Source organism: Coturnix japonica, chromosome 15 (genome assembly GCF_001577835.2).
Source record: "Coturnix japonica isolate 7356 chromosome 15, Coturnix japonica 2.1, whole genome shotgun sequence".
NCBI lineage: Eukaryota > Metazoa > Chordata > Aves > Galliformes > Phasianidae > Coturnix > Coturnix japonica.
In genome coordinates, this window is record NC_029530.1 from 423913 (window position 1) to 439046 (window position 15134).

General features: G+C 46.6%; 1 protein-coding gene across 1 annotated transcript; it reads left to right on the forward strand.

The window, feature by feature from the left end:
• The first annotated feature begins 816 nt into the window (after positions 1 to 816).
• On the forward strand, positions 817 to 13010 carry YPEL1 (yippee like 1). Its single transcript, XM_015877539.2, has 5 exons — positions 817 to 1137; positions 3528 to 3810; positions 6975 to 7018; positions 7616 to 7724; positions 8632 to 13010. Exons 2-5 carry the CDS (start codon positions 3694 to 3696, stop codon positions 8719 to 8721), a joined length of 360 nt encoding a protein of 119 aa, XP_015733025.1. The 5' UTR covers positions 817 to 1137; positions 3528 to 3693; the 3' UTR covers positions 8722 to 13010.
• Positions 13011 to 15134: the final 2124 nt, after the last annotated feature.

Genomic DNA, 15134 nt, shown 5'->3' on the forward strand with positions numbered 1-15134 from the left:
AGAGATTGTGTTAAAACAATGGAAACGTTGTTCCACCCTCGGGACCCTTTGGTGTCCTCTCTGAATGACAGACACTCCTTTCTTCCCTCTGTTCATACAGAACTGCTTCTCTGCTCAGGGCTGGACTTTTGTTTCATGTTAATTCACCGTGCAGTCAGAATCCTGTCTGTGTTTGGCTCCCAGCACCCAGCCCAGGATCACAGCAGGTCTCTCGAGGTAAGCAAAGACACTCGCCATTCACATCTATAGAGAAGCACGCGGGGTTGTGCTGGTTGTTTCATGTTTACGGTCCTTCCTTTCAGCCGGTGACCGGCGAGACAGCGGAGAGGGGAAGGGGGAAAGGGGGAAATGCGCCGCGGCGTCCGCCCCGTCCCACACGGGACCCGCGGCTGCGGTCACTGAGCACAGACGGGTGGAGCGGTTCGGTGCGGGCTGTGCGGGACAGGGACAAGGCTCATGGCTGAATGTTTCCCATTGTAGTCAGGCAGCCTCGGCTCAGCAATAACAGCTCGCGCCGCCTGTCCCGGAACCCGCAGCGCCGTCGGGCCGGGCCGCGCCCCGCGCTCACAGGTTCCGCTCCGGTCTCATCCCATCGCTCCGGTCTCATCCCATCGCTCCGGTCTCATCCCATCGCTCCGGTCTCATCCCATCTCACCCCGCCGGCTCGGAGCCGCGTTGGGGCGGAGCGGTGCGGGATCTCGTCCCGCCCCCGGCCGCGCGGATCGTGTTATTGGGGCGGATCGTGTTATTGGGGCGGATCGTGTTATTGGGGCGGAGCGGGGCCGGGTCCCCCCTCGGAGCCCGGGGGGGGCGGGACCGGGAGCGAGGGCGCGCGCGCGCGCACGGTGATTGGCTGCCGGCGGCGGTGGGAGCGCGTTTAACGGCCGCGGCGCCCCCGAACCGGGGGGAACAAAACAAAGGCGGCGGGTCAGGATGTACCGGCCGGAGCGCGGCCCAGGGGCGGGGAGCGCCGAGCCCAGAGCCCGGCACGGACTGTGACCCCCCTCCCCAACCCCCGGCCGCCGCCACGCGCACACGCCGCTCTTTGTTTTCGTTGCCCGTCGCTGCGGGGCTCGTGGTGTCCGTGTCCGGGCGCAGCTGACGGAGCGCGGCGCTGCCGGACCGGGAGCGGAGCCGGTGAGTGTCCGGTACCGAGAGCTGCGGGACGGGGGGGACGGGCGGAGGAACGAGTGCGGCGGGGGGGGGTGGCAGTCGGGGGGGCTGAGGGTTGGGGGCACGGTTTGGGGTGGCGGTTGGGGGAGCAGTTGTGGGGGGGGCAGTTGTGGGGGGGGGCAGTTGTGGGGGTGCTGCGCGGGGCGGGGGCCGCCGGGGCTGCTTGGACGGGAGGAGGCGGCGCGGCGCTATTTATAGCGCCTGGAAGTGACGGCAGCGCCGCTCGCCCGCGGCTCCCGCTGCGGGGCGGCTCTTTACGTAACGGGCCGAAGCGGCGGGGGCCGCCCGGGGCCGGGCCGGGTCCTGCCGGGTCCAGCCGGGCCGTTGTCCGCGCGGTGCGGGCTCAGTCCGGCGGCCGGAGCGGGTCCGCCGCGCTGAGAGCCGGCTCCTCGTGCCGTGTCCGTTTCCCCGCCGTCGGTTTCCGCACGGAGCGATGCTGTGTCGCTCCTTCCGTCCCGGCCGTTCCCCGTTGACTCCCCCCGGGCTCTGCGCCCTCACCCCCTACTCCGCTCCCTCGCCCCCCCGCCACGCTCGCGGGTGTTTGTTTACACATCCGGGAGCCGCGCCGGGCGGCCCGGACACGCCCACGGCACCGAGACCCCGCCCGGCGTCACGGCACGTCACGGGGGTGGCGGGGCGCTCCGTGCGGGGGGAGCTGCCCGCGGGGCCGTTCGGGTCCGTCCGGGGTCGGGCTGTGAGCGGCCTTTGGATACAGTGGCTCTCGGGACGGCTCCGCTGTGCCGGCCGGACGCGGGCGGGCGCTGAGCTCACGGCTCGTGCTGATCTGCAGAGTGTGAAACACAACCGGCCCCGTGCGCTGCCGGCCCGTCCTGGCAGCCGGTCCGGGTCCTGTCCGCCCTCTGCGCACCCGAACGGCGCCGTGTGACGGCGGAGCGGGCAGCGCTCGGGGAGGATCCGGACGCTCCTCTCGGCTCCCGCTCTTGGTGCCCGTCCCGCTGCCCGCTCGATGCTCTCCCCGCTGCGCTGTGTTGACTGTCTGCGCTCCCGAGATAACGCAGTGTTTTCTTAAAGCTCTTTATTAATAATGAAGATCTGCTCCTCGTGTCACTGGGTTAATGTTTCAGACCCGTTACCTTATCCCTTTGGATGGCGGTTTGTTCCCTTTGCTGTGTTTGTGCACAGCGCGTGTTTTCCTCCATTCCCGTTTCTGTATCCTTACCTCCGCCTTCACCATTTCATGTTCTCAGGAAGCCTCTTACAGTCCCTCGGTTGCAGAGCATCAGCCCTTGCTGCCTTAACTTCGGCTGTAGCTCCCATGTGCTGAGCCCCCTCTATGAGTCTCTTCCTCGGGACTTATTTAGACTCACAACTTCCTCTCAGTTCTTAATTTGTGGCTCTTGTTATTTCTCTGTTAGCGCCGTCCTGCTGCTGGAGTAGAGCTGAGCTCTGCCCTGCACGCAGCTCACAGCTGATAAGTGCTTTGTGTGCCCATTTCAACAGCTGTAAATTCTCTGTGCCACTTTCGTTGCTGTTCCTGTGCTATTGACCTACTGTGCCGATCACCTGATAGCTGGTGCCATGTGCTGTGTGTGGGTTACTCATTACCCTGACACAGGCTGTGTGCTGCCTGGTGCCCTCTGACAGAGCAGTGGATGTTATGAATATTTAGAATCTGTGATTTCCAGGCAGGCTTTAAAACAGCTCTGCTTTCCAGCACTGCAGGAAGGCCTGGCCTTGTGTTTGTGCATGGAATCTTTGTTAAAGGTACCCCGAGGATTAAGGAAGCAGTTGTGTGCTCTTTGTTTGGAGCTCAGCTTTTATGCTCTGAATGGTTTCGGTTGTAACCACCGATGATATTTTGTATCTGATTATCCCTGCTCAGGGCAGCTGTCAGGTCTTTGTCTAAAGGCGTCGTTCTGCAGAGCTGGGATGGGGAGGGTGCACAGCGCTCAAGGGTGGCAGCACCCAGCCAGAGGAGCAGCTGCTGAGAGCTGGGACGTAGGGATCTCTTGTTTGTTTATTGCTGGTCATAGCGAGTGTTTTCCAGGTACCTGCCCCTGCTCTATTGGAGCCCACTGCTGACTCCTGGTTCCCTGCCTGTTTGTTGTAACAGCTGGATGCATTTCTGAGGATATACCTGATGTGTTGTAGGAAGTATTTTTACATCTGTGTCTCCTTTGTTGCAAATGTGATGGAGTAGAAGCCAGTAGTGGAACAAACTGCTTGTTGCTCTGTTAAACTGAACTTGAATTGAGCAGCTCCCCAGAAGGAAGATGGCAGCACAACCAGACATTTGCTCTTAAATAATCCGTAGTTTAGTGTCCCATGTTGTTGAGCAACAAACTTCCTGTGCCTCTGTAAAGCTGCTCATTTTCTGCTCTTTTCACCTGCAGGTTGTGACTGTTTCTCTTCTGTCATTTGTGTGGAAAGTGCCACACACACTCCAGAACAACAACGGCTTTTGCTTGCATATTCCAGTGTTTCTTCTGTCAGCGAGTTCAGCAAAGTTGCAATTCTTCCAGTGCCAGCCCTGAGCTGAGTGAGGAGCCACCAGCAGAAATGGTAAAAATGACAAAGTCAAAAACGTTCCAGGCTTACCTGCCCAACTGCCATCGGACCTACAGCTGTATCCACTGCAGAGCACACCTGGCCAATCACGATGAACTGATCTCCAAGGCAAGTGGTTTGCTTATAGACTTGACTAATCATTTCTTAAGCAAATTGGCTGCCCTTGTGTCAAGGCTCCCAGCAGATGAGGGATGCAAACTCACAGCACACTGCAAAGTATCTTTCCTGGGTTCACTGTTGGGTTGTGGGTGTTGTGTGCAGAGGACATGCATTATGGAAACTCAGATGTGACACACATTCCTGTACTTGCAGCCTCCATCTGCTGTCACGTAGGTATGACCTGCACCTTTTAATACATGCTAAGGTGGCAGTTCAGATATTTTCAGTGGAGCGTCTAATCTAATCCTGCCTGCAAAGAATGATTAATTACATGATGAGCTTTTTAGTAGCTTCCCTTCCCCCACCCATGCTTTTAGTTATGCCTTAGGGCAGTAAATGCATGTTCTGTTTAACTGCTGGTTCCTTTTCTCCTGGGTAAAGCAGTGAATCCTGCTGTTAGAGCTAATTATTGTTTAACTTAGAAGCATAGTTTGTACCTATTTCTGCAGGTATGTACCAGTGTGCAAGCAAAGCATTTCTAAACCTTTACTATAAAACAAATTGATTACAGTTGTGTTAAATGACTTAAGATCGTAATACCAAACAGTTGTTACAACTGACCTTAGTATAGTTCCTAAGCACAGTTTTTCTTATATTATCAGACATTGTAAATACTTTCGGCTTAGCTGTAATAAAAATGCTCTTATAGACCGGCCTGCAGAACTGGACAGGTGTAAATTTCCTGGGGAAGTAGCAACTCATTAAATCAATGCTGTGCTGCTGATTGAGGCCCATCAAAAGCCAGATGTGAAACAGGGTGGTTTTAAGTGAGAATTTTGGTTAAACTGGTGAATTGCCTAGATTGTAAGTAACAGTTCTGGTTGTTCTGAGTTGTTATTGATGACAGCTGGTCACACCTGCTATGGTCTAATTTATCTCTACTGGGTGAGAGACATACTCAATATAATGACAGTTCTAATGGAGCACTCCGTTTTGTTGGGATTTCTGTGTCTAGAAAGAGCTGAGGAGACATTTCAAAGGAGTCTGCATTAGCATGGGTGATGTTTACTGTGTAGAAAAGCAGTTTGTCTGGAGACCAGCTGGAACAGTTGTGCCTGCTGGTCCTTGCACTGCCAGTTAAGGTGCTCCCTTCTCTTCCATTTGCTTGGGGGAGCTGACACATGAGGTGCTTAACCTGTCAGTGTCTTAACATTCGTATCAGCATAAGTTGTACAGTGCAGAATGTGAGGAACTTGATGCTGGTAAAAAGAAATATTTGTGCAGAATAAAAACTCTGTTTACATGAAATACTCTGTTTTTAGCCAGGTTACGAGCTTGGCGAGCAGTTCAGGGGCCACCAGTTTGTTCTTATTTCTGCTAACGGGATGTGTCGGTGTAGAATTCTGGTCATAAACCTTTCTTATGCCCATTAGTGGATGAGAGCCCTGTTTGTTCATCAGAACTGTCTGGTCAAGTGCGGGTGACAGGTGTGTGCCTTTTTGTGTTGTTTGAATACAGCCTTTGATAAAAACAAGCTCCTTATCTATCCATGTGAGTGGGAAGGTGTGATAGCAGAGCTCTGACAAATGGAGGAATGAATCCGAAAGATGATGAGGCCCAGGAGTTTCAAGACTTGCATCTTTCCAGTGCTCTTACTTCAGTCAGCGTGTAAAAGTCCTGCATGGATGGACTGCAGACCACTGAATGCTCAGGGGTGCATTGGTCTTGTGGTAGAACACTGATTTTAAGGGAAGGCTGCTGTGAGTCGATCAGACCCAAGTTGTGTGTTTGAGAGCACAGCAAAGCAAGCTGTCACAGGCTGTTCCAAGTCATCTCCTACTAATGTGAAGGTGGAAGAACTCACTCTTCTGGCTGGACTGCAAAGCAGTTGTTCTATGGCATGTAAATATTGAATTTAGACTCTAAACATGTATACAGGTGAGAAAGATGGTATCAGTCCATCACCCAGACTCTGCTAACAGGAAACTAAGTGACGGTGGGAATGGAGGAGCTTCTCACAGTGGGGTTTTCTTTTCTAGAACAGCTTGGTCTGAAGCGACTCAGGATGGTTCCTCCTTTGTTAGCAAAGCTTTTTTAATAGCGTATATATCAGTAGATTCTGTTTTCATCTGCAGGAAGCATGCTTTGTTTCTTCTCTCTCTGTTTCTTCATTGATTTCAAGACATGGCTCTAAATTAGTGCTGCTTATTCTGTGGAAGCCACAGGCTGTGGGATCTGTACCGTTGTGCCAGTTTCAGGTCTTCAAGCATCCCAGGCAGTGACCGGTGCTGTGTGTTCTGTCCCTAACGGAGGTGTAAGGATTACGTTCTGGCAGAGCTGCCTGGGCTGTGCTCAGCAGTGTCTCCTTTCAGGGTCAGCACTACCTCAAGTTTTACCTTTCACTGCATGGCATTGACTCTTTTTTCCCCTCACGCTGTGAAAAGCAATTCTTGTACCTTTTCTTCCATCTTTGCTGTGGATTAAATTAAAATCAATTTTCCAAATATTGAGGTTTTTTTTTAAACTAGTTTAATGTCAGCACTGTCAGCTGCCCAGTAGAATTTCTCATTTTAAAGTGAGACTTTGTGGGTAGCTGAAGTCTGTGTGTAACTGCTCTGGTGCTGCATACAGGAATCACTGTGGTGGTTTCCTTTGTGCTGTATGTAGTCTGGCTTCAGCTGAACACCTGGTTCGTTTATGTACAGTTTTCCCTTCTACACTTTTTTGTGCACTGTTCTGGGGAGGTGGTTAAGATGTGGCAGTTTCTGATGTGTTGCTAATCATTAAATTAGCACAATATCTGGTTTGATGTCAAATGCCTTCTGTTCATGTCACTGTAGATACGTGTCAGAGGAGGCAGCCATTGCAGCATGGATGTCCTGCCTATGGTCTGTGCCTTCTGTTACTACAACCTCAAAGTAGATTTTGTTTCCAAAAGCTTCCCGTGTTGCCGTACTGTGGCTTTCAGAAGAGTTGGTCTTTGATCTTCAGTACTGGCACTGCAGGATCTTTAAAGCATTTCAGAACAAATGTGGAGAAAATGATTAACTTTCTTTGATAGTAAGTTGGTAAAGAAAACTGGGAAAAAGAAAAGAGGGGGCAGGTTTTGTTAATGCAGCTCAGTACTGCTGGATTCTCTTAACAAATTCCATCTCTTCTCTTTTTAAATGCAGTCCTTCCAGGGCAGCCATGGCCGTGCCTACCTGTTCAACTCGGTGTGAGTATGTTGTTACAGTTATGCCCACTACCTACACACACTATTTCTTGTATGCTTCATAAGCAGCAAACAATAGCAGTTTGCCCAAGTTCACGTTGTCCTGCTCTTTTTAGCTGTTGTTTTTGTTTTTTTTTTTTAACTTACCAGCAATGGTCATTAAAGAGCTACTGAGCTGATAAGAGCTCCAATGCAGCCATTAATTTCTTACAGTTTAAGTAGTCCTGCTAATAGCTGGGAGTTAATGAGAAATTCCTTCTGTGTAAGGCCGACATATTGAGTGAAAGTTGCCATTCTGAGATAATCCAGAAGTCAAGAAGGATTGCATGACTGAATTTCTTTTGGACAACTTCACTGTCTGACATTTTCTGTCCCCTGTGATGGATGCGTTTACAGGTTAATGTTCCAGTGGACTTTGCACATTGTAAGTGACCTTGAATATTGCAAACCTGCTGGAGGCCAAAGGTATCTGCAATTTGGCAGTTTTGGGATGTGCCCTTATCATAAGATATGGCCGATTCTTTGAGTTTGGATGACAGATAAGAGAAGTGCTCTCATGTAGTTAATGTGGAGTCACCTGTCTTTATTTTTTCTCCCCAGGGTAAATGTGGGCTGTGGTCCAGCAGAGGAGAGAGTTCTTCTGACAGGTTTACATGCTGTGGCAGATATCTATTGTGAAAACTGTAAAACCACTCTTGGATGGAAATATGTAAGAAATATATTTCTGGTTTTGCTCAGTTCAAACACAAGTATTTGAGCAGCCTTGATGTTGGCGGTGGTTTACTTGATGTTACTTTTCACATACAGATGACAGTAATGTAGTTTTGCTTCCTTACATCTACTGGAACATTGTAACAGATGGCTATTTGGATAACAGCAAAACTAGCATGAGGTACTGGTGTTATTTCAGCTATGCAATACCTCTGTGATATCTTCTTTCCGTTGTTACACACAGTATATACTAAAGCAGGTGGAAGAAATTGACAAAACAGGTCTTGCTTGTCTTGATTTCAGAATTTGGTTCATTCAGCAGAAATGTCAGTTGTGACAATGGTAGCAAATGCTTCTTGTTGCTCACAGCTGATGTGAACTTGATTCTGACGATGGAAAAGTTGTGTGAATTTCATGGTTTTTTGTAACACAAAAGACACTTTGAGAGTCTTGGATTATGGATGTTGTATGCAGGATTGTAATGAAACGCATTTTGTGATGTCTAATAAAGTCACGACATGAGGTTAATTAAGATATACAGGTAGGGATATGTCTAGAAATAAATGCTAAACAAGAACAAGAAATCACCATTTGGAAAACTTGATATAGAAGGAAAGAATAAATACAGAGAAAAACCCTTAACTTGTGTTAACTTGTGTTAACTTGTGTTAACTTGTGTTAACTTGTGTTAACTTGTGTTAACTTGTGTTAACNTTAACTTGTGTTAACTTGTGTTAACTTGTGTTAACTTGTGTTAACTTGTGTTAACTTGTGTTAACTTGTGTTAACATCTTCAGTTTTTGAAGTTATTTAACTTGTGTTTTTGATGCAGATTTGATGTTTAACTGCTGTATTTCCCCAACTTATTTCAGTATCTTGATTTTATTTTTTTTCTTCCTGTTTAGGAACATGCTTTTGAGAGTAGTCAGAAATACAAAGAAGGAAAATTCATCATTGAACTTGCCCACATGATAAAAGACAATGGCTGGGAGTGAATCATAACCTTTTTCCTTCTTTTTGGACAATACTCTGTGGAACGTGCTTTACAAAGACTAATGCAAAGCAAAGGAAGAGCTTGGCTAGAGTGGCCCTGAGAATATCACTGAACTCTGAAACCTCACAGATGAGTAGTGTAGTGTAAGTGGCTATTTCAGGCCATGTTTGCCTTTTCTCCTTGTGTAAGTTCCCTCTTTTTGTACGTGTATTATTGTGTGAACAGTTGTTTTGGAACATTTTGGATGACCTTTTTCTAAACTCAAACTAGAGAAACAGTTCACTAATTGAAAATGGATTTTACTGGTTAGCGTCTGTTTTGACCTATGCCTTTAATGCTACCTTCTGCTGTGCATGCTCCTTGCCTAAACACCTACACTCCGATCCCATAGAAATTCTGTATCTGAGATGTCTGAAAGAATGTATGGGATGGGGTGCAGATTTCTTATATGTAGCAATTTCTGATGTATTTGGCAGTGAAGGGGATGCAGTATTGTAGTTACTGATTTCTTTTTACCACAACCTGTGTACATCTTGTGGGTGAGTTGGTTAAAGGTACAGTGCTCAGTTTAAAAACATTTCAGTTGCACTGTCTGAATGAGCGGATCTGAAGCGTCAGGATGAGCAATGCCAGAGGTTCGGTATCTCAAAAAAAAACAAACCTGAGAAGGATTTGAAATCAATAATGCTGTAGAACATGTTCAACTCAGACCAACACGTCCCCGAGGAGTTTCCAGGATAGGAAGTTTATAAACTTGTAGCTTGAAAGATGGAAAAAAGAAACAAAGAAAAATATATGCATCTTCTATTTTGGGAAAAAATTAGTTGGTGTATTAGAAATGAATTGGTACTGTACCTTCGCCAGTAACAGGGACTTGTGCATTGGTAGAGTTCTATGGCTGGTTCCATGTGACTGTGTAGTCCTAATGCACTGGACAAAGAGGTTGATATCAAGGAAACTCGTTGAAGTATTCTGCTACATTTGAACAAAAATATTTATTTTTATGAGGAATGGTCAGTGCCTATGAGATGAGAATTAGTATCCTGCGTGTAGGGAGAGATGGGAAGGAGAGGGAAGGGGAGTTTTCCTCATTTTTTTTCATAAACTAAATTAACAAGGTAGTTTTTAAAATGTGAGGGCAGGGGGGAAGGGGTTTCTTGGTTTGCTGGCTAAATCATCCCCAAGTACCTTTTTATAATAAAAATTTATATGAAACTTACCTTCTCTTTTGATCTCCCACCATTTCTTAACAGAAATGAGTTAATGAGAGAATCTTCCAGGAGGTGTGAGTACAATTTAGGTGTTGGTGTCAGTGCATGCGCATTCTCAACTTTTAAAGGAATGCTCTACATAAATTTGCTGACTTTGTTTTCAAACTGAGCAGTCTCTGAAGACCGTTTGTATTTTAATCCTCTTAATGCTTGTGGACAACGTGTTTGGGGGAAAAAATCTTTTAACACTACGTGAAGGGTAGACCTGAACAAGACAGAAGCCTTGCAATACAAAATCATTGTCTTTCAAAAACAATTCTGATATGGCACCTGCACAGTTCAGCCCTTGGAGCCGTTGCTGCTGTTACGTTTTTGGGAATCTCTGATGGGCTTCTGAATTCTGCTGCACTTTAGAAATTTTGTCATGCATTAAAAAAAAAAATAAAATTATGCCAATGGGTGGGGGCAATACAGAACTGCAATGGCAGCATTCCAGCCCATGTGGAGAGGGTGAGAAGAGAGTTCTCCCATGTGTAAGCATTCTCTGCAGACTGGATTAGCTGCATTCAAGATATTGTGAGTTAAAAGCCTAAAAATCAGGGGAGTAGTTAAAGCTGTTGGGTTGCAGTCCAGGGACCTGAGGTGATGTGATCTGCCTGGATCTTGTGGCTTATTTCTTGCTACTTCGTGGTCATAAATAAGGTCAGGCTTCAAAGTCTAATTTTAATGGTGTCTTTGATGCTAGATGGACTTTGGTATTGCCTGTTTCTTGGTGTTTTTGACTTGGAGTTCTTGAGATTTTTTTCCTCCATTGTAAATTTATGTTGCCAACAACAACAAAAACAGCACTAAAACTTTTATCTGCTGACGTCTGTGTTGGCTTCAAAGTCCAGTTGTAATGTTAATAGCTGTGAAGATACTTGTGTGAAGTTTGTGCATCTTTGAGCTTCTTGTATTTCCTGGCTACAGGCTTGTTGAAGTACGCTGGACTGAAGACAAAAGTAATGGCTGCTTTTCACTAGAGAGTTGAAATTAGAGAAAGTATGTGAAGTATTAAAGATTTTTCTCTATAAAGTCGGGGGGTTGGCTCTCTTAGTTAATCCCATCTGTAATACAGCCCGATTCTTATTTAGGAATTCAGCCTCTTTCTTCAGTGCATTATTTATATTTTAAACTGGACATTTTCACCAAAACCTTAATTAACTTTGATGCCAAAGGTTGAGACTTCATCAAGTGCTTTTAGCACATAGAGCTTCAGACTACTGGCATAAAGAGTTAATGATATAAATGTGACTTTTATGGCTTTTAAGAGAACCAAACAAAGCAATATTCTTTTTGGTCTTTTAAGAGTTGATGCGTAGAAGGAGTAGAACTAACACAGAATTGCTATTTCCTGCTGCCACGTAACGGTTGGTCAGGTTCGTTCTATTGAGGGAATATGTGAATTTTTCTTCTTGTGTTGCTTGGGCAGTGTCAATAATTACTTTCTCCCCTGGTAAAGATGTAGAGTGTTCTTGTTATTGGTTTTGGTGAAAGTAGAATCCAGATAGCAACAGCTGCTGGCTGATATGAAGAGGTCAGTCTGGTCACTGGACCCTCCAGCAGTCAGAAAAATGAACTTACATTTTGACAGAAAAATGAACTTACTTGAAAAAACATTTTACTAAACCATTTTCCCTCTAACCAATTTTTGTAATATATTAAAGATTATATTTAAAGTTTGTATGTGTTCGCTCTCGGCAAGTTTACTTCCCCTCCAACTTGAGCACTTTTGTTACTCGTACTGGTTATTTTTATTGTTGGTCTTAACATTTATTTTGTATTTTGTTTTTTACAAACTGTAACAAAAAGCTTTTGTGAACCTTTGATTCTTGCTGGCTCTTTCTTGGACCAAATGAACTGACTATGAGCTGGCTTAGAAGAAATGTTCATTGGGATGCATAGGAATTTGCTAGCAGAAATGTACATGTATTGAAAGCTTTCTTCCTCTGAAGTGCTTGAGCTGTGTCTGAAAGTAATTGTTATCTCACATGACCACACCTTCAGTCTTGATCCAAAATAATGGCTGGAACAAAGGTGTTCCAGGACTGACTCCGGACACCAGAACTGCTCTGTGGCTGGTCACTCTATAACCACCCTTTTGATTGAGGAAAGGCAGAAACCTCTGTTAAACTGCAGATTGGCTGTGACCTGAGCTGCAGAGTTTAGTGAGGGATTCCCTCCCACCTGTCAGTCTGACCACTGCTGCTGTGTACTCTTAGCGATCCGCTCATCTAAATTCTTATCTGCTGGTTCAAACCGCTCTTCTCCCTCAGTCACTGCAGGTTATACAATGACAGACTGTATTAACTGTGCTGTAATTCAGCCTTAGCTTCACACTAGCAGTGCCCAGCGCGGTTGTCTGTGAGCAGGTGCCCCACATGCTTGCAGTCAGTAGGAATTGCAGGAGCAGGGAGGGAGTTTATGAAGAGCCTTTAATTTAAATCTGATCTCAGAAGTGCTGACAAAGTCATTGCTGTGCCCGTAAACCGAGTGGTCACCAGTAGCTCCCAGCAGCTGAGAGCAGTGCAGGAGTTCCTCAGTGCTGTGTCCCATCTCTGGTGCACGTAACGCTTCCTCCAAGCAGTGCTTGTACAGAGATGTATCTGCACGCTCATCTCAGCAGTCAGACAGCAACAGCAGCGGCTGGAGAGGCACAGAGCAAACTTGTGACATCTCCATTCTTTGATAATGGAGACGAGTGGGAGAAGCTGACAAATTGTTGTTAAACTGTTTGGACATTGTGTTGTTCTTCATTTAGGCTCATGTTAAGCCAACGACTGGTCTGAACGCTTCTGTAGAAGGAACGGAGGCTTCGGAGGTTCCTTCTTTAAGGACTGCTAGGAATGGTTTCAGCCCTAAAGCACGACTCCTCAGGTGTTGAGTTGTGCCTCACTGTTCCTTAATCTCCTACAATGCTTTCTTTTACAGGTGACATGGCTGTGCTGCTGTTTTGTCCTAGCAATACTGTACATCATTTGTTGTTTCACTATATTGTATCTTGAGGTATCACAATAAAAGCTTTCAATTGTTTTGTTGACTTGCTTGCTGTTCTTGTGCTCTTATTTTGGTTTAGATTCTTATGTTGTTTATTTCTCTCTGATAATGCTGGAGAGGAAAGCCATTGCTCTTAGTTGCTCAGAAAACTTGTGGGTGTGGGTTGGATCGGGTTTAGTACGTTCTGCTAAGATTGTCACTAAATGTTTCTTTTGTTTTTCCTTTTGCTAACCTTTCCAAAATAGAGTTAAGATGCTTTTCCTACTTGAGAGCTCCTGCACAGTTAAAGCTAATTCATGAACCTCATGAAAGCAAAGTGCTTTTAAAGGGAGAATCGGTCTGCCTGCTCCCAACAGCAGCCCTCAGAAGTTGGAGGAAGGGTGGATGTGCTTTCTGCTTGGTTACTTCGGTCACCTGGAGAGCAAAGCGGAACTCGGAGCTCAGGCACTCGGTCTGTTCTTCTCTGCTTTGGCTGGGAGGGACTTCTCCAGTTCCTGTAATCACAGAAGCAGTTTTCTCACATTTGTGGATGACCCACCCACCCTTGAGTCGTTAAGGAGGATGTGGTGTTGGCTGGTCACTGACCGATATTGAACAGTAGATTCTGTATTGATCTTGAGGCCACTGTGCTTGTCACCAGCTGCTTGTTGGACATCGAGCTATTGATTACTACTGATAGAGCTTGGAAGCCTCCCCAGTTCTCAGTCCAGCAGTCCATTTATCTGACTGCAACATTCTGTGGAACGCTATGGAGAGCAGTGTCAGCAGCCTCAGTAAAGCTGAAGTGTATTGCAGCAACTGCTCCAGCAAAGCCGATGGCTCATTGCCACAGCAGGGAGGTTGGTCAGGTGTGGTCTGTCCTTGGGGCAGCGTGGAGGACTCCTGGTTACCTTCCAGTCCTCCATGTGCTTGGAAAGAGATTCCACAAGGACAGCATGTCTGAAATCTCTGCCTATCTCTACACTGTATCCCCAGTGACAACCCTTCTCCCCACTTTTGCGTGTCCTATTAAGAAATCCAGTTTGTGGATTAGTGAATGGTAAGTCCAAGCAAAGCAGTGTTTTCTTCTGAAGATTAATCAGACGGTCATATTTATCTTAACAGTTGTCTTTATTAATTTGGAAGACTAAAAACTAATAAAGTTGTAGCGAGGGGCTTTTGCAGTGATTTGGTTTTTCTCCTGTATAATGCAGGTGTAGGTTTGTCCTTCATTGTGTTAGACCAGTTAAATATAAATGACTTCAAAGGAAATGCTTTGCATTAGACTTGTCTACTCACACAAGTTGTGCGAGTGTGTTCAGCACTGAAGTGCTAATGAAATGTTCCTGGAATTCTGCTGCCTCCAATGAAGGCCCATGGAGTGGCTGTGATCCATGGATTGTTTTAGGGTGGTCAATCAGTAGAATGTAAATACAAAACAATGGTTTGAATTTGATTTCCTGGTTTGACTTCCAGTGAAGTCGGAGCTTGTGAGCCAAGAGCTGTGTGTGATGTGGGGGAGTCGGGGTTTCATGTGGTTGGCTGAATGTGCAGCGATTGCTGAGTGCTGGTGAGAGCACATAGATATGAGCCCTGTAGATTGAGGTGGTGAATGAAGTAATTCAGTGTGGGTTTATTCAGTGACTCTTCAATAATGCATTGCTTCATCTCACAAGTGGAAGGGGATGTTCCACATATGAGATCAAACATGCTATTTCCATCGTGAGGAAAACACTGCCTGACAGCAATTAGAGTGCAGGAAGAAGTCTGAAGTTGTGAACTCCAGTTTTGTCTGCAGCCAGCTGGAAAGCACCTTGGGATGGACAGCAGTGGGCAGATGCCTTGTCTAAGAGCTGGGAGTCTTCCATTAGAAGATCTTTTTGTCTGCTAAATGTAGGTAAGTGAGCACCTATTGTGGTTGAGGGTTCTCCATGTGTTAGCACTGTAGTTTTAAGCACCATAGCACTGCAGTGTGATGTGTGTGGGCCTCACTGCCAATAGCTGACAAGGAGGTCACAGCTGGAGCTCAGCTTAACCTCTGAGTAGGGCCCTGGTGAGGGAGCCCTGTCCATGAGGCTCCTTTTGTCCTCTGTGTCCCAGCGGGTGCAGCACTGAGCACCTGAGCGCAGCCAGTGGCTGCATCCAGCTGTGCTGCACCAAGAGGTTTCCTGGCTGTGAAGCTCTGCTG

Excerpts from the sequence above, each read along its gene's own strand:
- YPEL1 (XM_015877539.2), top strand. The coding sequence starts at position 3,694 with ATGGTAAAAATGACAAAGTCAAAAACGTTCCAGGCTTACCTGCCCAAC. Across the intron at positions 3,811-6,974 it reads ACGATGAACTGATCTCCAAG|TCCTTCCAGGGCAGCCATGG; the intron begins GCAAGTGGTTTG and ends TTTTAAATGCAG. Across the intron at positions 7,019-7,615 it reads GCCTACCTGTTCAACTCGGT|GGTAAATGTGGGCTGTGGTC; the intron begins GTGAGTATGTTG and ends TTTTCTCCCCAG.